Source organism: Bombina bombina, chromosome 6 (assembly GCF_027579735.1).
Source record: "Bombina bombina isolate aBomBom1 chromosome 6, aBomBom1.pri, whole genome shotgun sequence".
NCBI classification, from domain to species: domain Eukaryota; kingdom Metazoa; phylum Chordata; class Amphibia; order Anura; family Bombinatoridae; genus Bombina; species Bombina bombina.
In genome coordinates, this window is record NC_069504.1 from 1,086,556,383 (window position 1) to 1,086,583,115 (window position 26,733).

Here is a 26,733-nt window from a genome sequence, read left to right on the forward strand (position 1 = left end):
AGAGTTCAAGGAACTTCCTCCGAGGGGAAGATTCCACATGTCTCGCTTATCTTCAAACCAGATAAAGAGACAGGCATTCTTACATTGCGTAGGAGACCTATTAAAGATGGGAGTGATAAACCCAGTTCCAACAGCGGAACAAGGTCTGGGGTTTTACTCAAACCTGTTTGTAGTTCCCAAAAAAGAGGGAACTTTCAGGCCAATTCTGGATTTAAAAATTCTAAACAAATTCCTCAGAGTTCCATCATTCAAAATGGAAACCATTCGGACGATTTTACCAACAATCCAGGAGGGTCAATATATGACTACCGTGGACTTAAAGGATGCGTACCTGCATATTCCTATCCACAAAGATCATCATCAGTTCCTGAGGTTCGCCTTTCTGGACAAACATTACCAGTTTGTGGCTCTTCCATTCGGTTTAGCCACCACTCCTAGAATTTTCACAAAGGTGCTAGGGTCCCTTCTAGCGGTCCTAAGGCCGAGGGGCATTGCTGTAGCACCTTACCTAGACGACATTCTAATCCAAGCGTCGTCTCTTTCCAAAGCAAGGGCTCATACAGACATTGTTTTAGCCTTTCTCAGATCTCACGGGTGGAAGGTGAACATAGAAAAAAGTTCCCTGTCCCCGTCCACAAGGGTTCCCTTTCTGGGAACAATCATAGATTCTGTGGAAATGAAGATTTTCCTGACAGAGGTCAGAAAGTTAAAACTTCTAAAAACTCGTCGAATTCTTCATTCTATTCCTCAGCCTTCCATAGCTCAGTGCATGGAAGTAATAGGACTAATGGTTGGAGCAATGGACGTGGTTCCTTTTGCTCGAATTCATTTAAGACCATTGCAGCTGTGCATGCTCAAACAGTGGAATGGGGATTATGCAGACTTGTCTCCCCAAATTCATTTAGACCAGGTAACCAGGGACTCACTCCTCTGGTGGCTGACTCAGTATCACCTGTCTCAGGGAATGAGTTTCCGCAGACCGGAGTAGGTCATTGTCACGACCGACGCCAGCCTCTTGGGCTGGGGCGCGGTCTGGGACTCTCTGAAAGCTCAAGGTCTATGGTCTCGAGAAGAGTCTCTTCTCCCGATAAACATTTTGGAACTGAGAGCGATTTTCAATGCGCTCCTGGCTTGGCCTCATCTAGCGAAGGCCAGGTTCATAAGATTTCAGTCGGACAACATGACGACTGTAGCGTATATCAATCATCAGGGGGGAACAAGGAGTTCCTTGGCGATGAGAGAGGTATCCAAGATCATCAAATGGGCGGAGGATCACTCCTGCCATCTATCTGCAATTCACATCCCAGGAGTAGACAACTGGGAGGCGGATTTTCTGAGTCGTCAGACTTTCCATCCGGGGGAGTGGGAACTCCACCCGGAGGTCTTTGCCCAGTTAACCCAACTATGGGGCACTCCAGAGATGGATCTGATGGCGTCTCGTCAGAACTCAAAGGTTCCTCGTTACGGGTCCAGATCCAGGGATCCCCAGGCGGCACTGGTGGATGCATTAGTGGCGCCCTGGTCGTTCAATCTGGCTTATGTGTTTCCACCGTTCCCTCTACTTCCCAGGCTTGTAGCCAGGATCAAACAGGAGAAGGCCTCTGTGATTCTAATAGCTCCTGCATGGCCGCGCAGGACTTGGTATGCAGACCTGGTGAAGCTACCTTTGAGGCAGGATCTTCTAGTTCAAGGTCCATTCAGACATCCAAATCTAGTCTCTCTGCAACTGACTGCTTGAAAATTGAACGCTTGATTCTATCTAAGCGTGGGTTTTCAGATTCGGTTATAGATACTCTGGTTCAAGCCAGAAAACCGATGACTAGAAAAATTTACCATAAGATATGGCTAAAGTATATCCGTTGGTGTGATTCCAAAGGATTTTCTTGGAATAAAATCAAAATTCCTAGAATTCTTTCCTTTCTCCAAGAGGGTTTGGATGAAGGTTTGTCAGCTAGCTCTTTAAAAGGACAGATATCTGCTCTGTCTGTTTTGTTGCACAAACGACTGGCAGCCGTGCCAGACGTACAGGTGTTTGTACAGGCGTTAGTCAGAATTAAGCCTGTCTACAGACCTTCAAGGGGTTCTGTTTGAACCCTTACATTCCATAGATATTAAGTTGCTATCTTGGAAAGTTCTGTTTTTGGTTGCTATTTCTTCTGCTAGAAGAGTTTCTGAATTGTCTGCTTTGCAGTATACTTCACCCTATCTGGTGTTCCATTCAGATAAGGTAGTTTTACGTACCAAGCCTGGTTTCCTTCCAAAAGTGGTTTCCAACAGGAATATTAACCAGGAAATAGTTGTTCCTTCTTTGTGTCCGAATCCAGTTTCGAAGAAGGAACGTTTGTTACATAACTTAGATGTGGTACGTGCTTTAAAATTCTATTTGGAAGCAACTAAGGATTTCAGACAAACATCATCTCTGTTTGTCGTTTATTCTGGTAAGAGGAGAGGGCAGAAAGCTACTGCTACCTCTCTTTCCTTTTGGCTGAAAAGCATCATCCGATTGGCTTATGAGACTGCCGGACGGCAGCCTCCTGAACGAATTACAGCTCACTCTACTAGGGCTGTGGCTTCCACATGAGCTTTCAAGAACGAGGCTTCTGTTGATCAGATTTGTAAGGCTGCGACTTGGTCTTCACTGCACACTTTTACCAAATTTTACAAATTCGATACTTTTGCTTCTTCTGAAGCTGTTTTTGGGAGAAAGGTTTTGCAAGCCGTGGTGCCTTCCGTTTAGGTTGTCTGACTTGTTCCCTCCCTTCATCCGTGTCCTAAAGCTTTGGTATTGGTTCCCACAAGTAAGGATGAAGCCGTGGACCGGACACACCAATGTAGGAGAAAACAGAATTTATATCTTACCTGATAAATTCCTTTCTCCTACGTTGTGTCCGGTCCACGGTCCGCCCTGGCTTTTAGTCAGGTTTAAAATTTCTTATTCTACACACTACAGTCACCACGGCACCCTATGGTTTCTCCTTTTTCTCCTAACCGTCGGTCGAATGACTGGGGGGTGGAGCCAGGGGACGGGCTATATGGACAGCTTTTGCTGTGTGCCTCTTTGCCATTTCCTGTTAGGGAAGAGAATATTCCCACAAGTAAGGATGAAGCCGTGGACCGGACACACCGTAGGAGAAAGTAATTTATCAGGTAAGATATAAATTCTGTTTTTGTTCCCTTGATTTGGGTCCTTCTCAAGGCCGGTGAGGTAGCTTAGTTGGTAAGTGCCCTGACTACAAGAGCTTGTTCAAAGGTCACAGGTTCATATCCGATAGGGTCGAACCAGCCTTCAGCCTTTCAAGGTCAATTAAATGTGTACCATTTAATATTAAGAGAAAAATCTTCTTTCTCTAGTAAGGTGTATCCAGTCCACGGATCATCCATTACTTATGGGATATTCTCATTCCCAACGGGAGTCCTGTTGGGAATGAGAATATCCCATAAATAATGGATGATCCGTGGACTGGATACACCACTAGAGAAATAAATTTATCAGGTAAGCATAAATTGTGTTTTCTCTAGTAAGGTGTATCCAGTCCACAGATCATCCATTACTTATGGGATATTCTCATTCCCAACAGGACTCCCGTTGGGAATGAGAATATCCCATAAGTAATGGATGATCCGTGGACTGGATACACCACTAGAGAAATAAATTTATCAGGTAAGCATAAATTGTGTTTTCCAAGGAAATGAATCTGGAGGAGTGTTCCCTTGTTCTATCCACAAGGTTTTTGTAGTTGGGTCTACCACCTCAATACCCTGAATGCACCGATTCCATCTGATCTCGGAAATTATGCAGGGTTACACCTGGTCAGTACCTGACTTGGAGACCACCTGGGTACACCAAGTGCGGTATGCCTTGTCTTTAATAGTTTCTCTATCTAGTTGAAGGTTTTTCTTCTCTCTGCAGTCTACTGTCCGGCCAACAGCGGGCCTAAGCAGCCAATGTAGCCTAGTGGTTAGCCTTGTGGCTTAGCAAATCAAAGGCTGTTGGTTCAGATCCTGCTACTGGCGCTGGATGTCCATTAGAGTTAGGATCTAGCTGCAGCTGAATTTCCTTCGCTTTTCTGTGATCGTTATAGCAGGGAATTGGTCTAATTGTTCCCATGGACATCATTCCTTTTGCTATTTTACATAGAATGGAGAACTTTCAGATCTGTCTCAAAGGATAGATCTAGTTCAGTCTAGAGTCTATCTCTTGTAGTATTTTTCTATCTCAGGGCACGTGCTTCTGGAGATATTCCTGGTTGATGTGACCAAGTTGCCAATCTGCTGGGCTAGTAAGCGGTCTGGGTTTTGTTTAAGGATTATGGACTCGGAAGTGTCTGCTCTCCTTTTCTTTCATGTAATTAGCAAGAGTCCATGAGCTAGTGACGTATGGGATATACATTCCTACCAGGAGGGGCAAAGTTTCCCAAACCTCAAAATGCCTATAAATACACCCCTCACCACACCCACAAATCAGTTTTACAAACTTTGCCTCCTATGGAGGTGGTGAAGTAAGTTTGTGCTAGATTCTACGTTGATATGCGCTCCGCAGCAGGTTGGAGCCCGGTTTTCCTCTCAGCGTGCAGTGAATGTCAGAGGGATGTGAGGAGAGTGTTGCCTATTTGAATTCAATGATCTCCTTCTACATGGTCTATTTCATAGGTTCTCTGTTATCGGTCGTAGAGATTCATCTCTTACCTCCCTTCTCAGATTGACGATATACTCTTATATATACCATTACCTCTACTGATTCTCGTTTCAGTACTGGTTTGGCTTTCTACTACATGTAGATGAGTGTCCTGGGGTAAGTAAGTCTTTTTTTCTGTGACACTCTAAGCTATGGTTGGGCACTTTTATATAAAGTTCTAAATATATGTATTCAAACATTTATTTGCCTTGACTCAGAATGTTTCAGACAGTCAGTTTCATATTTGGGATAATGCATATGAATAAATCAATTTTTTTCTTACCTTAAAATTTGACTTTTTTCCCTGTGGGCTGTTAGGCTCGCGGGGGCTGAAAATGTTTCATTTTATTGTGTCATTCTTGGCGCAGACTTTTTTGGCGCAAATTTTTTTTTCTGTTTCCGGCGATACGTATCGCCGGAAGTTGCGTCATTTTTGAAGTTTTTTGCGCCAAAAGTGTCGGCGTTCCGGATGTGGCGTCATTTTTGGCGCCAAAAGCATTTAGGCGCCAAATAATGTGGGCGTCTTTTTTGGCGCTAAAAAATATGGGCGTCACTATTGTCTCCACATTATTTAAGTCTCATTATTTATTGCTTCTGGTTGCTAGAAGCTTGTTCACTGTCATTTTTTCCCATTCCTGAAACTGTCATTTAAGGAATTTGATCAATTTTGCTTTATATGTTGTTTTTTCTATTACATATTGCAAGATGTCCCAGATTGACACTGAGTCAGAAGATACTTCTGGAAAAACGCTGCCTGGTGCTGGATCGACCAAAGTTAAGTGTATCTGCTGTAAACTTGTGGTATCTGTTCCTCCAGCTGTTGTTTGTAATGAATGTCATGACAAACTTGTTAATGCAGATAATATTTCCTTTAGTAATGTTACATTACCTGTTGCTGTTCCGTCAACATCTAATTCTCAGAGTGTTCCTGTTAACATAAGAGATTTTGTTTCTAAATCCATTAAGAAGGCCATGTCTGTTATTCCTCCTTCTAGTAAACGTAAAAGGTCTTTTAAAACTTCTCATTTTTCAGATGAATTGTTAAATGAACATCATCATTCTGATTCTGATAATGGTTCCTCTGGTTTAGAGGATTCTGTCTCAGAGGTTGATGCTGATAAATCTTCATATTTATTCAAAATGGAATTTATTCGTTCTTTACTTAAAGAAGTCTTAATTGCATTAGAAATAGAGGATTCTGGTCCTCTTGATACTAAATCTAAACGTTTAAATAAGGTTTTTAAATCTCCTGTAGTTATTCCAGAAGTTTTTCCTGTCCCTGATGCTATTTCTGAAGTAATCTCCAGGGAATGGAATAATTTGGGTAATTCATTTACTCCTTCTAAACGTTTTAAGCAATTATATCCTGTGCCATCTGACAGATTAGAGTTTTGGGACAAAATCCCTAAAGTTGATGGGGCTATCTCCACTCTTGCTAAACGTACTACTATTCCTACGGCAGATAGTACTTCCTTTAAGGATCCTTTAGATAGGAAGATTGAATCCTTTCTAAGAAAAGCTTACTTATGTTCAGGTAATCTTCTTAGACCAGCTATATCTTTAGCGGATGTTGCTGCAGCTTCAACTTTTTGGTTAGAAGCTTTAGTGCAACAAGTAACAGATCATAATTCTCATAGCATTGTTAATCTTCTTCAACATGCTAATAACTTTATTTGTGATGCCATCTTTGATATCATTAGAGTCGATGTCAGGTATATGTGTCTAGCTATTTTAGCTAGAAGAGCTTTATGGCTTAAAACTTGGAATGCTGATATGTCTTCTAAGTCAACTTTGCTTTCCCTTTCTTTTCAGGGTAATAAATTATTTGGTTCTCAGTTGGATTCTATTATCTCAACTGTTACTGGAGGGTAAGGAACTTTTTTACCACAGGATAAAAAATCTAAAGGTAAATTTAGGTCTAATAATCGTTTTCGTTCCTTTTGTCACAATAAGGAACAAAAGCCTGATCCTTCACCCACAGGAGCGGTATCAGATTGGAAACCATCTCCAGTCTGGAATAAATCCAAGCCTTTTAGAAAACCAAAGCCAGCTCCCAAGTCCACATGAAGGTACGGCCCTCATTCCAGCCCAGCTGGTAGGGGGCAGATTACGTTTTTTCAAAGAAATTTGGATCAATTCCATTCACAATCTTTGGATTCAGAACATTGTTTCAGAAGGGTACAGAATTGGCTTCAAGATAAGGCCTCCTGCAAAGAGATTTTTTCTTTCCCGTGTCCCAGTAAATCCAGCGAAAGCTCAAGCATTTCTGAAATGTGTTTCAGATCTAGAGTTGGCTGGAGTAATTATGCCAGTTCCAGTTATGGAACAGGGGCTGGGGTTTTATTCAAATCTCTTCATTGTACCAAAGAAGGAGAATTCCTTCAGACCAGTTCTGGATCTAAAAATATTGAATCGTTATGTAAGGATACCAACATTCAAAATGGTAACTATAAGGACTATCCTGCCTTTTGTTCAGCAAGGGCATTATATGTCCACAATAGATTTACAGGATGCATATCTGCATATTCCGATTCATCCAGATCACTATCAGTTTCTGAGATTCTCTTTCCTAGACAAGCATTACCAGTTTGTGGCTCTGCCGTTTGGCCTAGCAACAGCTCCAAGAATTTTTACAAAGGTTCTCGGTGCCCTTCTGTCTGTAATCAGAGAACAGGGTATTGTGGTATTTCCTTATTTGGACGATATATTGGTACTTGCTCAGTCTTCACATTTAGCAGAATCTCATACGAATCGACTTGTGTTGTTTCTTCAAGATCATGGTTGGAGGATCAATTTACCGAAAAGTTAATTGATTCCTCAGACAAGGGTAACCTTTTTAGGTTTCCAGATAGATTCAGTGTCCATGACTCTGTCTCTGACAGACAAGAGACGTCTAAAATTGATCTCAGCTTGTCGAAACCTTCAATCACAATCATTCCCTTCGGTAGCCTTATGCATGGAAATTCTAGGTCTTATGACTGCTGCATCGGACGCGATCCCCTTTGCTCGTTTTCACATGCGACCTCTTCAGCTCTGTATGCTGAACCAGTGGTGCAGGGATTACACAAAGATATCTCAATTAATATCTTTAAAACCGATTGTACGACACTCTCTGACGTGGTGGACAGATCACCATCGTTTAGTTCAGGGGGCTTCTTTTGTTCTTCCGACCTGGACTGTAATTTCAACAGATGCAAGTCTGACAGGTTGGGGAGCTGTTTGGCGGTCTCTGACAGCACAAGGGGTTTGGGAATCTCAGGAGGTGAGATTACCAATCAATATTTTGGAACTCCGTGCAGTTTTCAGAGCTCTTCAGTCATGGCCTCTTCTAAAGAGAGAATCGTTCATTTGTTTTCAGACAGACAATGTCACAACTGTGGCATACATCAATCATCAAGGAGGGACTCACAGTCCTCTGGCTATGAAAGAAGTATCTTGAATACTGGTATGGGCGGAATCCAGCTCCTGTCTAGTTTCTGCGGTTCATATCCCAGGTATAGACAATTGGGAAGCGGATTATCTCAGTCGCCAAACGTTACATCCGGGCTAATGGTCTCTTCACCCAGAGGTATTTCTTCAGATTGTTCAAATGTGGGGACTTCCAGAAATAGATCTGATGGCTTCTCATCTAAACAAGAAGCTTCCCAGGTATCTGTCCAGATCCAGGGATCCTCAGGCGGAAGCAGTGGATGCATTGTCACTTCCTTGGAAGTATCATCCTGCCTATCTCTTTCCGCCTCTAGTTCTTCTTCCAAGAGTAATCTCCAAGATTCTGAAGGAATGCTCGTTTGTTCTGCTGGTGGCTCCAGCATGGCCTCACAGGTTTTGGTATGCGGATCTTGTCCGGATGGCCTCTTGCCAACCGTGGACTCTTCCGTTAAGACCAGACCTTCTGTCGCAAGGTCCTTTTTTCCATCAGGATCTCAAATCCTTAAATTTAAAGGTATGGAGATTGAACGCTTGATTCTTAGTCAAAGAGGTTTCTCTGACTCTGTGATTAATACTATGTTACAGGCTCGTAAATCTGTATCTAGGAAGATATATTATAGAGTCTGGAAGACTTACATTTCTTGGTGTCTTTCTCATCATTTTTCCTGGCATTCTTTTAGAATTCCGAGAATTTTACAGTTTCTTCAGGATGATTTGGATAAAGGTTTGTCTGCAAGTTCCTTGAAAGGACAAATCTCTGCTCTTTCTGTTCTTTTTTCACAGAAAGATTGCTAGTCTTCCTGATATTCATTGTTTTGTACAAGCTTTGGTTCGTATAAAACCTGTCATTAAGTCAATTTCTCCTCCTTGGAGTTTGAATTTGGTTCTGGGGGCTCTTCAAGCTCCTCCGTTTGAACCTATGCATTCATTGGACATTAAATTACTTTCTTGGAAAGTTTTGTTTCTTTTGGCCATCTCTTCTGCTAGAAGAGTTTCTGAATTATCTGCTCTTTCTTGTGAGTCTCATTTTCTGATTTTTCATCAGGATAAGGCGGTGTTGCAAACTTCTTTTAAATTTTTACCTAAGGTTGTGAATTCTAACAACATTAGTAGAGAAATTGTGGTTCCTTCATTATGTCCTAATCCTAAGAATTCTAAGGAGAAATCATTGCATTCTTTGGATGTAGTTAGAGCTTTGAAATATTATGTTGAAGCTACTAAGAATTTCCGAAAGACTTCTAGTCTATTTGTTATCTTTTCCGGTTCTAGGAAAGGTCAGAAGGCCTCTGCCATTTCTTTGTCATCTTGGTTAAAATCTTTAATTCATCATGCCTATGTTGAGTCGGGTAAAACTCCGCCTCAAAGGATTACAGCTCATTCTACTAGGTAAGTTTCTACTTCCTGGGCGTTTAGGAATGAAGCTTCGGTTGATCAGATTTGCAAAGCAGCAACTTGGTCTTCTTTGCATACTTTTACTAAATTCTACCATTTTGATGTGTTTTCTTCTTCTGAAGCAGTTTTTGGTAGAAAAAGTACTTCAGGCAGCTGTTTCAGTTTGATTCTTCTGCTTATAATTTCAGTTTTTTTCATTATAAGATTTAAACTTTATTTTGGGTGTGGATTATTTTCAGCGGAATTGGCTGTCTTTATTTTATCCCTCCCTCTCTAGTGACTCTTGCGTGGAAGATCCACATCTTGGGTAGTCATTATCCCATACGTCACTAGCTCATGGACTCTTGCTAATTACATGAAAGAAAACATAATTTATGTAAGAACTTACCTGATAAATTCATTTCTTTCATATTAGCAAGAGTCCATGAGGCCCGCCCTTTTTGTGGTGGTTATGATTTTTTTGTATAAAGCACAATTATTCCAATTCCTTATTTTTTATGCTTTTGCACTTTTTTCTTATCACCCCACTTCTTGGCTATGCGTTAAACTGATTTGTGGGTGTGGTGAGGGGTGTATTTATAGGCATTTTGAGGTTTGGTAGGAATGTATATACCATACGTCACTAGCTCATGAATTTATCAGGTAAGTTCTTACATAAATTATGTTTTTTACATCTTAGTAGAGAGCGATTGGCAATGCTCTGATGTCTTGACCTTTTGGTCTCAGTCATTCTTGACTTTGTTCCAGTCGGGTATTATCACTTCAATGGTTTATTTCAACCACCAGGATGGAACTAGGGATTCCTTAGCCATGTAGGAGGTGATTTGGATTGTTCAGTTGGCAGAAGCTCACAGTTTATGTCTGTCATCCTTTTTCAGGGGGGGACAATTGGCTTCTGAACAGACAGATATTTAATTCCGGGGAGTGGGATCCTCTTCCGGAGGTGTTTTCTAGGTGAACCCTTGAATGGGGGGTACGGAATTGGCTTCTGAGGGCGTTTCGACAGAACGCCAAGTTTCCAAGGTATGGTTAGTGGTAAAGTTATCCACTGACCGCCCGGATAGATGCTGGCGGTTTTCTTGGTGTTCAGTCTGGCATACCTATTCCTCTGTTTGTTCTCTTTACATGAGTCATTACTCGTATTCAACGGGAGAGAGCGGCGGTGTTTTCTATTAGCCTCTTCATGATCTCGCAGGGCCTGGTATGCTGACTTAGTGGTAATGTCATTTCTCCACTTTGGAGAATGTCCCTAAGGAAGGACCTTCTGAGCAGGGTCCCTTTTTTCATCTAATTTTCATTTCTCTGATGCTGCCTGCTTGGAGATTGATCGCTTTGGTTTTGTCTAAGCGTGGGTTTTCTGAGTCGGTCACTGGGACCATGACTCAGGCTTGCAAGCAAGTTTTTAGAAGTTTTATCATAGATTATGGCGTACTTATTTTATTGGTGGGAATACTGGACTACCCTTAAGGAGTGGGGTCTGGATTCCTAGAATTTTGTCCTGTCTCCGGGATATCTAGAGAAGAGTTTGTCTGTAAGTACCCTGAAGGGTCAGATTTTTGCATTGTCTTTTTTTTTGCTACATAGGCATCTGGTGGACGTGCCGTATGTGCAATCTTTTGTCAGGTCCTGGTCGGAATTAGGCTGTGTTTAAGTCGGGGGTTCCACCTTGGAGCCTAACTTTGTTCTTAAGGTTTGCGGCAGGCTCTGTTTGAGCCTTTTCCATAGATATTAATTTTGTTATCTTGGAAGGCTATTTTTTCTGCTCAGAAGAGTCTCGGAATTCTCAGCTTAGCAGTATTATTCGCCTTATCTTTTTTTGCCGATGAGGCGATTTTTTTTTGTACTAACTTAGTACAAAATCTATCTTCAGGTGACTGAGAGTTTTTGCCAGTCTTCTGTGGGTTTGTTTTTTCTGGGACTTGTAAAGCTCAGAAAGCTACAGCTACGTTTCTTTCCTTTGGTGAGAAGTATAATTAGTTTGTCTTAGGAGACTGCTGGATAGCAGCCCCCTGAGAGAATCACAGCTCATTCCATTAGGGCTGTTCGGCTTCTTGGGTTTTCAAGAAGGAAGCTTCTGGGGTTCAGATTTGCAGGGATGCAACTTGGTCCTCTCCGCATACTTTTTCAAAATTTTATAAATTTAATACTTTTGCCTCGGCTGAGGTTTCTTTTGGGAGAAAGGATCTTCAAGCAGTGGTGCCTTCTGTTTCTTCTGTTATGTGTGATCAGTCCACGGGTCATCATTACTTCTGGGATATAACTCCTCCCCAACAGGAAATGCAAGAGGATTCACCCAGCAGAGCTGCATATAGCTCCTCCCCTCTACGTCAGTCCCAGTCATTCTCTTGCACCCAACGACTAGATAGGATGTGTGAGAGGACTATGGTGATTATACTTAGTTTTTATGACTTCAATCAAAAGTTTGTTATTTTACAATAGCACCGGAGCGTGTTATTACTTCTCTGGCAGAGTTTGAGGAAGAATCTGACAGAGATTTTTTACTATGATTTTAACCGGAGTCGTTAAGATCATATTGCTGTTCTCGACCATCTGAGGGAGGTAAAGGCTTCAGATCAGGGGACAGCGGGCAGATGAATCTGCATTGAGGTATGTGGCAGTTTTTATTTTCTGAATGGAATTGATGAGAAAAGCCTGCCATACCGTTAAAATGACATGTATGTATACACTTCAGTATTCTGGGGATGGTATTTCACCGGAACTACTGTGTTAAAGGTCACTAATCCTTTTAATAACTATTCTCATGTTAAACGTTTTTGCTGGAATGTAGAATCGTTTACATTGCTGAGGTACTGTGTGAATAAATATTTGGGCATTATTTTCCACTTGGCAGTTTTTTTGCTTTAATTGTGACAGTTTCGTTTCTCTTCACTGCTGTGTGGGAGAGGGAGGGGCCGTTTTTGGCGCTCTTTGCTACGCATCAAAAAATTCCAGTCAGCTACTTTTATATTTCCTGCATGATCCGGTTCATCTCTGACAGATCTCAGGGGTCTTCAAACTTCTTTGAAGGGAGGTAAATTCTCTCAGCAGAGCTGTGAGAATTCTTATAGTGACTGTGTATAAAAAACGTTGTTTTGTTTTCTTATGTACAAATTTAATTAGTGTTGTTTTTTACTAATGGGAACAAACCTTTGCTAAAAGTTGTGTTGTTTTAAAGTTTGATGCAATAACTGTTTTTCAGTTCATTATTTCAACTGTCATTTAATCGTTAGTACCTCTTTGAGGCACAGTGCGTTTTTTTGCTAAAAAAGATTATAACCAAGTTGTAAGTTTTTTTGCTAGTGTGTTAAACATGTCTGACTCAGAGGAAGATATCTGTGTCATTTGTTCCAATGCCAAGGTGGAGCCCAATAGAAATTTATGTACTAACTGTATTGATGCTACTTTAAATAAAAGTCAATCTGTACAATGTGAACAAATTTCACCAAACAGCGAGGGGAGAGTTATGCCGACTAACTCGCCTCACGCGACAGTACCTGCATCTCCCGCCCGGGAGGTGCGTGATATTTTGGCGCCTAGTACATCTGGGCGGCCATTACAGATAACATTACAAGATATGGCTACTGTTATGACTGAAGTTTTGTCTAAATTACCTGAACTAAGAGGCAAGCGTGATCACTCTGGGGTGAGAACAGAGTGCGCTGACAATGCTAGGGCCATGTCTGATACTGCGTCACAGCTCGCAGAGCATGAGGACGGAGAGCTTCATTCTGTGGGTGACGGTTCTGATCCAAACAGATTGGACTCAGATATTTCAAATTTTAAATTTAAATTGGAGAACCTCCGTGTACTACTAGGGGAGGTCTTAGCAGCTCTCAACGATTGTAACACTGTTGCAATACCAGAGAAACTGTGTAGGTTGGATAAATACTTTGCGGTACCGGCGAGTACTGACGTTTTTCCTATACCTAAGAGACTAACTGAAATTGTTACTAAGGAGTGGGATAGACCCGGTGTGCCGTTCTCACCCCCTCCAATATTTAGAAAGATGTTTCCAATAGACGCCACCACTCGGGACTTATGGCAAACGGTCCCCAAGGTGGAGGGAGCAGTTTCTACTTTAGCTAAGCGTACCACTATCCCGGTGGAGGATAGCTGTGCTTTCTCAGATCCAATGGATAAAAAATTAGAGGGTTACCTTAAGAAAATGTTTGTTCAACAAGGTTTTATATTACAACCCCTTGCATGTATCGCGCCGATTACGGCTGCGGCAGCATTTTGGATTGAGTCGCTTGAAGAGAACCTTAGTTCCTCTACGCTAGACGACATTACGGACAGGCTTAGAGTCCTTAAACTAGCTAATTCTTTCATTTCGGAGGCCGTAGTACATTTAACCAAACTTACGGCTAAGAACTCAGGATTCGCCATACAGGCACGCAGGGCACTGTGGCTAAAATCCTGGTCAGCTGATGTTACTTCTAAGTCTAAATTACTTAATATACCTTTCAAAGGGCAGTCCTTATTCGGGCCCGGTTTGAAAGAAATTATCGCTGACATTACGGGAGGTAAGGGCCACGCCCTACCTCAAGACAAGGCCAAAGCTAAGGCTAGACAGTCTAATTTTCGTCCCTTTCGGAATTTCAAAACAGGAGCAGCATCAACCTCCACTGCACCAAAACAGGAAGGAGCTGTTGCTCGTTACAGGCAAGGCTGGAAGCCTAACCAGTCCTGGAACAAAAGCAAGCAGGCCAGGAAACCTGCTGCTGCCCCAAAGACGGCATGAACCGAGAGCCCCCGATCCGGGACCGGATCTAGTAGGGGGCAGACTCTCTCTCTTCGCCCAGGCCTGGGCAAGAGATGTTCAGGATCCCTGGGCACTAGAGATCATATCTCAGGGATACCTTCTAGACTTCAAATTATCTCCCCCAAGAGGGAGATTTCATCTGTCAAGGTTGTCAACAAACCAGATAAAGAAAGAAGCGTTTCTACGCTGCGTACAAGATCTGTTAACAATGGGAGTGATCCATCCGGTTCCGTGGTCGGAACAAGGACAAGGGTTCTACTCAAACCTGTTTGTGGTTCCCAAAAAAGAGGGAACTTTCAGGCCAATCTTAGATTTAAAGACTCTAAACAAATTCCTAAGAGTTCCATCGTTCAAAATGGAAACTATTCGGACAATCTTACCCATGATCCAAGAGGGTCAGTACATGACCACAGTGGATTTAAAGGATGCTTACCTTCACATACCGATCCACAAAGATCATCACCGGTATCTAAGGTTTGCCTTCTTAGACAGGCACTACCAGTTTGTAGCTCTTCCATTCGGATTGGCTACGGCTCCAAGAATCTTCACAAAGGTTCTGGGTGCCCTTCTAGCGGTACTAAGACCGCGAGGGATTTCGGTAGCTCCGTACCTAGACGACATTCTAATACAAGCTTCAAGCTTTCAAACTGCCAAGTCTCATACAGAGTTAGTTCTGGCATTTCTAAGGTCGCATGGATGGAAAGTGAACGAGAAGAAGAGTTCTCTCTTTCCTCTCACAAGAGTTCCATTCTTGGGGACTCTTATAGATTCTGTAGAAATGAAGATTTACCTGACAGAAGACAGGTTAACAAAACTTCAAAATGCATGCCGCGTCCTTCATTCCATTCAACACCCGTCAGTAGCTCAATGCATGGAGGTGATCGGCTTAATGGTAGCGGCAATGGACATAGTACCTTTTGCACGCCTACACCTCAGACCGCTGCAATTATGCATGCTAAGTCAGTGGAATGGGGATTACTCAGATTTGTCCCCTACTCTGAATCTGAATCAAGAGACCAGAAATTCTCTTCTATGGTGGCTTCATCGGCCACACCTGTCCAGGGGGATGCCATTCAGCAGGCCAGACTGGACAATTGTAACAACAGACGCCAGCCTACTAGGTTGGGGCGCTGTCTGGAATTCTCTGAAGGCTCAGGGACTATGGAATCAGGAGGAGAGTCTCCTTCCAATAAACATTCTGGAATTGAGAGCAGTTCTCAATGCCCTTCTGGCTTGGCCCCAGTTAATAACTCGGGGGTTCATCAGGTTTCAGTCGGACAACATCACGACTGTAGCTTACATCAACCATCAGGGAGGGACAAGAAGCTCCCTAGCAATGATGGAAGTATCAAAGATAATTCGCTGGGCAGAGTCTCACTCTTGCCACCTGTCAGCAATCCACATCCCGGGAGTGGAGAACTGGGAGGCGGATTTCTTGAGTCGCCAGACTCTTCATCCGGGGGAGTGGGAACTTCATCCGGAGGTCTTTGCCCAAATACTTCGACGTTGGGGCAAACCAGAGATAGATCTCATGGCGTCTCGCCAGAACGCCAAACTTCCTCGCTACGGGTCCAGATCCAGGGATCCGGGAGCAGTTCTGATAGATGCTTTGACAGCACCTTGGAACTTCAGGATGGCTTATGTGTTTCCACCCTTCCCGCTGCTTCCTCGATTGATTGCCAAAATCAAACAGGAGAGAGCATCAGTAATTCTAATAGCACCTGCTTGGCCACGCAGGACTTGGTATGCAGATCTAGTGGACATGTCATCCTGTCCGCCTTGGTCTCTACCTCTAAGACAGGACCTTCTGATACAGGGTCCATTCAAACATCAAAATCTAACTTCTCTGAAGCTGACTGCTTGGAAATTGAACGCTTGATTTTATCAAAACGTGGTTTTTCTGAGTCGGTTATTGATACCCTGATTCAGGCTAGGAAGCCTGTTACCAGAAGGATTTACCATAAAATATGGCGGAAATACCTATACTGGTGCGAATCCAAAGGTTACTCCTGGAGTAAGGTTAGGATCGCTAGGATATTGTCTTTTCTACAAGAAGGTTTAGAAAAGGGTTTATCAGCTAGTTCATTAAAGGGACAGATTTCAGCTCTGTCCATCTTGTTACACAGACGTCTGTCAGAAAATCCAGACGTCCAGTCCTTTTGTCAGGCTTTAGCTAGGATCAAGCCTGTGTTTAAAGCTGTTGCTCCACCATGGAGTTTAAACTTAGTTCTTAACGTTTTACAGGGTGTTCCGTTTGAACCCCTTCATTCCATTGATATAAAAATGTTATCTTGGAAAGTTCTGTTTTTAATGGCTATTTCCTCGGCTCGAAGAGTCTCTGAGTTATCTGCCTTACATTGTGATTCCCCTTATCTGATTTTTCACTCAGACAAGGTAGTTCTGCGTACTAAACCTGGGTTCTTACCTAAGGTAGTCACTAACAGGAACATCAATCAAGAGATTGTTGTCCCATCCTTGTGTCCAAATCCTTCTTCAAAGAAGGAACGTCTTTTACACAATCTGGATGTAGTTCGTGCCCTCAAGTTCTACTTGCAGGCAACTAAAGATTTTCGCCAAACTTCTTCCTTGTTTGTCGTTTACTCTGGACAGAGGAGAGGTCAAAAAGCTTCTGCTACCTCTCTCTCTTTTTGGCTTCGTAGCATAATACGTTTAGCCTATGAGACTGCTGGACAGCAGCCTCCTGAAAGAATTACAGCTCACTCCACTAGAGCTGTGGCTTCCACTTGGGCCTTTAAGAATGAGGCCTCTGTTGAACAGATTTGCAAGGCTGCAACTTGGTCTTCGCTTCATACTTTTTCCAAATTTTACAAATTTGACACTTTTGCTTCTTCGGAGGCTATTTTTGGGAGAAAGGTTCTTCAGGCAGTGGTTCCTTCTGTATAATGAGCCTGCCTATCCCTCCCGTCATCCGTGTACTTTTGCTTTGGTATTGGTATCCCAGAAGTAATGATGACCCGTGGACTGATCACACATAACAGAAGAAAACATAATTTATGCTTACCTGATAAATTCCTTTCTTCTGTTGTGTGATCAGTCCACGGCCCGCCCTGTTTTAAGGCAGGTAAATATCTTTTAAATTATACTCCAGTCACCACTTCACCCTTGGTTACTCCTTTCTCGTTGATTCTTGGTCGAATGACTGGGACTGACGTAGAGGGGAGGAGCTATATGCAGCTCTGCTGGGTGAATCCTCTTGCATTTCCTGTTGGGGAGGAGTTATATCCCAGAAGTAATGATGACCCGTGGACTGATCACACAACAGAAGAAAGGAATTTATCAGGTAAGCATAAATTATGTTTTTAGGTCACTTGTCTTGTCCCTCCCTTATCATCTGTGTCCTCTGGCTTGGGTGTTGATTCCCAACAGTAATTGATGATGATCTGTGGACTCACCGTGTCATTAGAAAGAAAACAAAATTTATGCTTACCTGATAAATTTATTTATTTCTTGACATGATGAGTCCATGGCCCGCCCTGTTTTTCAGACAGTTTTTTTGTTATATGAACCTCAGGCACCTCTGCACCTTGTGTTATTTCCTTTCTCTCCTTTTCCTTTGGTCGAATGACTGGGGGTTGTGGGAAGGGAAGTGATACTTAACAGCTTTGCTGTGGTGCTCTTTGCCTCCTCCTGCTGGCCAGGAGTGATATTCCCAACAGAAATTGAAGATGATCCGTGGACTCACCGTGTCAAGAAATAAATAAATTTATCAGGTAAGCATAAATTTTGTTTTTGGGCAGATAAAAAAAAAAATCACCTTGAAGTTAAAATTATTTTCAGGTGATATTTACCATTTTCCTGTTAGAATTAGTGCTTTGTACAGTATTTTGTTGATTTTATTGTATACATTTTATTTATTTTTTTACCCTCATTCAATCCAATTTGTTTTTACTACAGCTTCTTTATGGAGCAAAACAACCGAATATTTCAGACCCTCCTGGAGGTAGCAGCTAGCCAGGACAAGACTCTGACAGCTGACCATGCTCGCAGCATGGGCCTAGATCCACAGGGTGACCGATGCTTCCTCATGGACCTTCTGGAAGTTTATGGCTTTGATCTCATGCTGGTTATTGACAACCCCTGTTGTCCGTGACACTCCTCCAAGGGACCAATGTGGAGAGCCTCCTCTTCTTTCTTGTAAATAATCTGTGTATGTGAAACACTCAGACTGCGCCACATATGAAGATGAGATGCTTGATGGGAGCACCTTCACCTGCCCTGGAGTTGAACACACACGACATGCAATAATAACACTCCAGCTGCTAGGATCCGACAGATAATTCCACTATTAAATATTTATTTAAGGGAACAATCATCTTAAAAGGCACAAGTTGTAAGAATGAATTTATAGAGATTTTTTTTTTGTCACCTAAATACTTCAGTCATTCTGGCATCAACATTTCTGCATCAAATGTACATATTTAATATTATTATTACATTAAATCCAACAAATGAAACGGGCAGATAACTCACAGCCTTACTAAATAAATAAATATGAGTCCATTTTTTTCTTAATATTTTATAATGGATTCAGGAAGATAGTTAAGTAAGTGAAGTATATATTAAAGAGAACAGACTGTGGCTGTGTCCAACGGTATTAATTACTGAAAATTAATATAATATCTTAGCAATTTTTCACATATCGCCTGCAGAGAGAGCTGGTCTGGCCCTATGTCCAATACTGTCTGTCCTGCCACGTGGATTCAATTGCAATTATATGATCGAGTACCCAGGAGCGAGGTAAAACTATATGTAAAGTTTATGAAAGAGAAAGTTATATATTTTGGCCAGTGTCCATATTTATTTGCTTTGTGCTCTTTAAATCCCATCTCTCTCCTCTTTTAAATGTAGATATTTTAAAAACAAAAATGCAATTTCGACATTTGTTAGCAGAACTGAGCCTATGATTTCTGATCTACTAAACTTATGCTTCAATATGTTTTCAAGGAACAAAGAGCCTAATGTATTTTGTCACCCTGTTTGAGTTTACAAACATAATTTATTACGATAGATCTAAGAGATGTCATTAATATTTGTTTTAACACAATTCTAAATCCATCTTTCTGCATTCCTTGTGAATACAGCAAGGCATTGGGTAGTATATTTTAATGTAAATAGTCACCATTAGTGATCTAATTATTTCATTAACAAGTCTGTTCCATAATCGAGTTTGAGGAAAATTGCATCCACGATGATCTTTGGCGAATATGTAGCCTTAGTGACCTTAGGCCAGTGGCTGAATTGACTGTTACAGTGAAGTTGTATATATTTAATGTCTTGATTAATGGGCCGCACCTGTCATCTCATTTTTTATTTGATGCCTATCTTGTGGATTTTTAACAGAATATGAAATCTTTCAACAACTTCTGCACTTTTAAGATGGTTTAATTTAATAAGAGTAAAGGTGGAATTATCTGTCTGCAATCAGTGATCTCTGTGCTCTGACCAGAGCTGTCAGACTCATCCATAAACTGAGAAATCGGTCTGAGCAACCACAAGGACCAAATTGATTGATTTCCCAGTGCAACACGGGAGCTAAACCACTGGAATTTGTTTACTTTTTGAGATTTTATGTCTATAAAATGTACATGGTTTTTACAGAGAAATATCTTGAGATGAAGGGATAAATTAATTTATTGAAATAATTATAATACTATGTGCTGCTCTCTTCTTATTCTAATCAAGTTCTGCACTGTGCTTGCATCAGAGGGAAGGGTTCTAAGCGGAATATTTGTAGAGCCTCTTCTACTGCCTATACACTTACTATATTCCTATTCAGTTGCTGAAGAAATCTAATGCCTTTCCAAAGAGGAAGAAAGTATATAAATACATTATTTTTAAAGAGTTGGCAGAAACCTTTTATGTAATCTAGTTGTGATATGAGGTCATTCTTTATGTCAAAATGCTTAGAAACAAGCAGATGGATGCAGTTTAAGTGATAGCATGTTATTTTTCCCTAAAGAATGTTAGATTGGAGTGGAAACAAAGCTATGAAAAGAAAAAAAGAAAAAATGAGAACGGTTAATATAGTGATTTAAGACTAGAAATCTAGAATCTATATTTTGCTGGTTTATTTATTAAATAGCAATAGTTGTATGTTAAATGTTAGCATTTGTCACTGTCTAGGCCCTCACCTTAATGTAAGTATCATGAGCCAAGTACTGCATCATATCCAGCTTAAGCATTGAAATGTCAGAGCAAATCTGCTTTTTATTTTAAAATATGGCATTTCAAATGTGGGGATTTTAAATGTTGCAAAGATAAGGTTAAGTTTAACCCCCAGGCTAGCAAATGACCCAAAACATATGGTTTATTAACTAATTTACTGAAATTAAGATTTAATGTTATAATATTTTATAACCAAAGAATTCAGATAAATGCTTAGACCCCATACTTTTTAATATGTAGCTTTTACTTTTGTGAATAAATTTCAATGTCTCCTACAAAAAAAATCAATATTTTTTATACCTAAATATTTCAAGAGATTAATCACTGCTGTCAAAATGTATAAGAATGTAGGTTTCTTCATTGCATTCCAGGTTCAAATGTTACCTGTGATATTGATAATATATGGAAAAGTTTAACCTGTCTATTGAGTATTGAAGAAAATAGGCATCCTTACAAGAAACAAGAAAGCGACCCATATCTAATATATCTTTTCGATACCTTTTTCTAAGCGTAGTTGTTTAACTATTGACCTTTAGTAGTGATATCACATATTCTAGGAGAATTTGTTATACAGCTGCCTTTGTAAATAATATGGTGTCTATAATTTTATGTTGCACAATAATATACTGTTTAATTATTGCTAAATTATTTCAGCATAAAAGAGACTACAGTTTGTGGATATTCTTTGTCATCATGCACATACTGTTTTAGTAGTCAGGGGCAAGTTGTTGCCCAAAGGCAGAGAATTTCCAGACTCTCTTATTTATGTTCTAGATTCCGTATAGTTCCAGCCACTGACGTGTGTACAATGGTTACGCCAGCTTTTTGTTACTTGCGGTACAAGTAGGGATTGTATTTTATGTAATGTGCCTGATATCACGCGGGTGAAAAATAGTTGGAAACAGGGTTATGAATGTAAATATGAAGTGTGTTTGGATATTTCATGCAACTGTGCATAGCATGTGCTGTTGTCAGAGTATTAAAGAAACTACTTCTTTTTTTTGTAAGGGACTAAAATGTCTAAACACTTATGATTAATGGTCTTTTTTTCATGGTGTGTGCACTTTGCCTTACATCTGTGAACATTTTAAATTTAATCAATGCCACAATTTCTTTTAATGGAATTGGGGTGTTATTGTACACTGTCCCTTTAAGTCAAAACTAACGAGTCTTCCCTTTAATTTGTTACCTGCTGGTGTGTATTAAAGGACCACTAAACACAGAAGAATAGCATGATCAATAAATGCATAATAAATAGTTCATGCAAAAGCACTTGGTTTGAATTTCATGCAAATAGTAGTTTTTTTCTCTTCCCTCTGCATCATGTGACAGCCATCAGCCAATCACAAAATACATATACCTATAGTCTGTGAATCTTGCACATGCTCAGTAGATGCTTGTGTCTCAGAAAGTGTGCATATAAAAAAAATGTGCCTATTTAGATAATGGATATGAATTGAAAAGTTGTTTAAAATTGTGTTATATCTGAATCACGAAAGTTTAATTTTGACTTTATTGGTCCTTTAAATTGTTTACAGACAGCCCTTTTACCTTTATTTTATCATTAGAAATAGCAGATTTTGCCTTTTGTATCCACACCTATGCTGTAAATTTAAATTCTAGTTATAGAAAGGCTATGTAAACAAGGGTTAACAATTCATGCTCCCTGGTGTGTGGCAGGCAGAGAAATACTAACGTTAATTTTCCATTGTTTTCTCTACGTATTTGTCTCACTGTGTATACAGTGAGAGAAGGAGAATTTTGTGTAAATGTAGAGAGATAACCTTATGCATTCTCCTCTCCTTCCAAGCACAGCTTTTTTGAGGTTGTAGTTTATTTTTGTATATGAAATGCCTGAAGTCAAACTAAAATTTGCATGAGTGCATTTACATTTTAAATAAAAATGTATTTGCAATATACTTTAGCAAAAATGCTAGTAAAAGCAAAGATGGTTTGTGGCATATGCACATATCCTGCTATGCTGTCTGCACCATTCTTGCATAAACAGTGCATATGTGGTGGTGTGTATGGCATCAGCAATGATTTCATTTGTATGATACAATACTGAGCATGCCTGGTGAGTGTGCACATTGCATTCCCAGTAGACATTCATATGTCATTGCAAAAATGCTTCTACACAAAATCGAAATACTCGTGCACATTTCAGTTTTGACTATAATGTCCCTTTATTCAGTGTGCCACAGTCTGAATTTTGTTCTTTATACAATGAAGCTGTAACTCAAAATTACATTTTTGATTGGCGTGAAGTTTTCTTTTAGACCTCTTTAAAGCTGTCCGAAACGCCCGCGGCTGCACTTTGTAATCCTGTCACAAACATCGAAGATAATCTAGCCAATTAATCGATTAATCCTTTCCCCTTGTCTTGTATATATCATTAATTCTATATACACACATTTCCTGTTCAGCTCTAATAATGTACATAAACCTTTTGTGTTGTCTTATTGATTAAAATATGTAAAGTGTAACAGAATCTTATTTATAAAATGTGTATATTTTGAATAGAGATATTTTTGAGAGATATTTTGTCTCATGTTCACTAAGCAGTGCTAAACTACTGACTACGTATATAAATGATTGTCTACCAAGCTATGATCAATGCTAATCTAATTCCTGTTATTTTATGAAATGTTTGCACCAAATTGTAAGCGATCCCTTCACATTTGAATGCAGTGTTGGACAATTTCTATTACTCAGTGGGCCCAACTCCTAAAGAGGGCCACACAGTGCATTTAATGGGACATTAAACACTAGCTACATTTCAAGCACCTCCCTCTAATTATGGGTGCAGCCATTTTGAAACCTAGGTTTCACTGCAGGTATCTGAAGGGAAGTTGCTGCAAAAATGCAAATCAGCACTAGAATGAAGAGAGAGCTAGATTTTAACATGGTTGCAGCTATTACTATGGAGGTGGAGAATAAATACAATAGTATGCCTATAAAATGTATTTAGTCTTTTAATGTCACATTAAAGCGTCATTATAATCTACAAATTACATAACTATTTACCCCGCAGCCATGTGTGTTTAACCCCTGCTATGGGTTTAAAGGGACAGTCAAGTCCAAAAAAAACTTTCATGTTTCAAATAGGGCATGTAATTTTAAACAACTTCCCAATTTAATTTTTTTCACCAATTTTGCTTTCTTCTCTTGGTATTCTTAGTTGAAAGCTAAACCTAGGAAGGCTCATATGATAATTTCTAAGCCCTTGAAGGCTTATCACATGCTTTTTTTTATTTGTTTTTCACAATAGGGGATAGCTAGTTCATGTGAGCAATACAGATAACATTGTGATCACGCCCGTGGATTGTGGCAGACACTGCGCTAATTGGCTAAAATGAAAGTCAATAGATAATAAAATGTCATGTGATCAGGGGACTGTCAGAAGATGCTTGGATACAATGTAATCACAGAGGTAGAAAGTGTATTAATATAACAGTGTTGGCTATTTAAAACTGGGGACTGGGTAATAAAGGGATTATCTATCTTTCAAAACAACAAAAATTCTGTTGTTAACTGTCCCTTTAAATACATAGTATAAATACCGCTTGAAACTTGCAGTGCACTGCTGGTCCTGAGCGGAACTTGCCGCTGATCTAATCAGCAGTGCTAGTCGCACAACTCAGATGTGTAACTAGTGCTGCTGATTTGATCGGCAACGTTTTCCGCTTGTGACCAGCAGTGCACCGCGAATCCTGAACGGTATTTCTACTGTACTGTACAGTACTGCAGGGTCTTAAAATTACATTCTTTAACAGATTAGAGCTTTTTTTTTTGTCTAATGGCCCTTTAAGCATTTTTTTTATTTATATGTTTAAAGGGACATAAAAGGTCAATAATAAAATGCTCTGTGCTGCAGCCTATTTTTAATAGACGTGCACAGAAAACAAATATTTTATTTTGGATGAATCAATTTGTCATAATCTGAAATTCAATCATGGGTTAATTTTGACATGAAACCACAAAATTTTCTTTCATGATTCATATACAACATACAATTTTAAACAACTTTCCAATTTACTTCTATTATCTAATTTGCTTAGTTCTTTTGATAGCCTTTGTTGAAAAGCATACCTAGTTAGGATCAGAAGCGTGGAGCTAGCTGATGATTGGGGGCTGCACATATATGCCACTTTTCATTGGCTTACTGATGTGTTCAACTAGCTCCCAGTTGTGCATTGCTGCTCCTTCATTTAAGGATACCAAGAGAATGAAGTAAAATTTTAAAGAAGTAAATTGGAAAGTTGTTTAAAATGTATGCTCTATCTAAATCATGAAAGAAAAAAAAATTGTGTTTCATGTCCCTTTTAACACAAAGATCCATTTCCTGGGTACATCCTATGGGGACATTTTCAGGACAGCAGAAGAACAGCTGGACAGCAGCCTAAAGTTAAAGCAGTAGCTAGTGCTATTGCTACATAATATGTTTAGTGTTTACAATCAATGCCATGAATATGGAAAATTTATCGTTGTGTTTTTTTTTATTCATATTTATCCATATCCAAATTATCAGGTCTATTTATTACTTAGTTAAAATGTACTCTGGAGTAGCAATGGAATGTCGACCTTGTGTTGAACACAGCAACTACACACATATATACTGGCCCTGATTGGTTCATCTCAGAGCATTACTGCTCTAATGCTTTGTGGTACACACGTCATTCTGTGCAAGAAATAGTGCAGTAATGCTCTAACCCATTGCAGTGTTTATTATTAATCTTTTATGTCCCATTAAAAACACTGTGGATAAATGTGTAGGGGACTGTACGTGCTTGTGGGGTAGAACAGAATATTATTATTTTTTTGTCTGGGACATTTGTACCATTTCAGGGTTTGGCCATATACAGCTTCCAGACCACAAATTCTTAACTGGCTTAACCTTTAAAGTAAAGGTCCATTTTGATGAATTAGTGCCCGGTTTTTAATAAACCTATTAAAAACAAGGGCACTTTAATTCATCAAAATTGACACTTCACTGTTCTCTTCAAAAACTTACCTTTTAATCCTGATTGCCGCTTCAGCGATTCCCCCGGCCGTCGGAAGCCTCTGCAGACGTCAGAAACGCTGTAATTGGAGGAAGCCGGATTTGTCATTTTGGACCCGCGAAGACGGCTTGCGACGGGCGGAGGAAGTGCTGGAGCGGCTGTCAGGATTAAAAGGTAAGTTTTTGAAGAAAACAGTGAAGTGTCAATTTTGATGAATTAAAGTGCCCTTGTTTTTAATTGGTTTATTAAAAAACGGGCACTAATTCATCAAAATGGACCTTCACTTTAAAGGAAGATGAAACCCAAATTTTTTCTCACATTATTCGGAAAGAGAATACAATTTAAAAAAAGTTTCCAATTTACTTCTATTATCAAATGTGCTTCATTCTCATGTTGTTCTTTGTTGAAGAGATATCTAGATGGGTAGCATGCACATGCCTGAACACAATATCAGAGGAAATAGTGCTGTCATCTAGTGCTTTTGTTAATCTATAACATTGTTGCAAAAGTGCTGTTTTCTAGTGCTGCAGACGCATGCACACTCCTGAGCTTATATCTCTGCTTTTTCAGAAAGGATAACAAGAAAATGTTTGGGTTTTATGTCCCTTTAAGCTCCATATAATAATCTCAGTTTAGACGTTTTGTATCGGATTGTATCTAGCAGCAACATGAGTCAGTAACCATTATGCTAATCATTTGTTCTACAATATCATGAAATAATCTGTACAAATGGTGCAGATCCTTTTAGTAAATTATATCCAAATATGAAATCCAGAGCTCTGTTTATGCCAACTCTGCTACATAATCGTAAATAACTAAAGGAAGCCTGACAGATGACACATTGTACATAAACTCTCGCATGAAAATGATTTGGTTTCAGATCTCTTCATAAATTGTACGGCTCCTTACAAATATTCAAGGTCATCTTTTCTGCACATGTTCTTACATTGGATCGCTAAGCTTTGCCGTAATTACAAAAGGTACTACTACTACTGTTCTTCAAATGCCCTAACATGAGCGTTACTAGAGACTAACAGGACCTTACTATTGCAATTAATAACAGATGTGGTACAATAGTGTTGAAAATACATTAAAAATAAAAAGTGGTGTGTGAAGATTATCATATAAAGATTTAACAAAGCGATTACAAAAATGATTTATCTCAGTGCTGCATTCCTGAAGAAGTATCAATTGATTACACTATTTTACTATTTTTTAATAAATTATAAAAATAAAACAAGTTAAAGTGATGGTAAACTTTAACTAATCAAATGCCATATATGTAA

The 26,733-nt window shown here is 39.9% G+C and overlaps 1 protein-coding gene across 2 annotated transcripts in view; it reads left to right on the forward strand.

Moving 5' to 3' along the window:
• DENND11 (DENN domain containing 11) overlaps positions 1-26,733 on the forward strand; it is a 159,786-nt gene that overhangs the window by 101,656 nt on the left and 31,397 nt on the right. Inside the window, exon 9 of one of the 2 annotated variants that reach the window (XM_053718995.1) lies at positions 18,174-22,968. The exons of the other annotated variant lie outside the window; for it this stretch is intronic. Coding sequence (XP_053574970.1) covers positions 18,174-18,369 — 196 coding nt within the window. The 3' untranslated portion in view covers positions 18,370-22,968. Of the gene's footprint in view, positions 1-18,173; positions 22,969-26,733 lie in introns of those variants that run through there. 2 annotated transcript variants of the gene reach the window in all.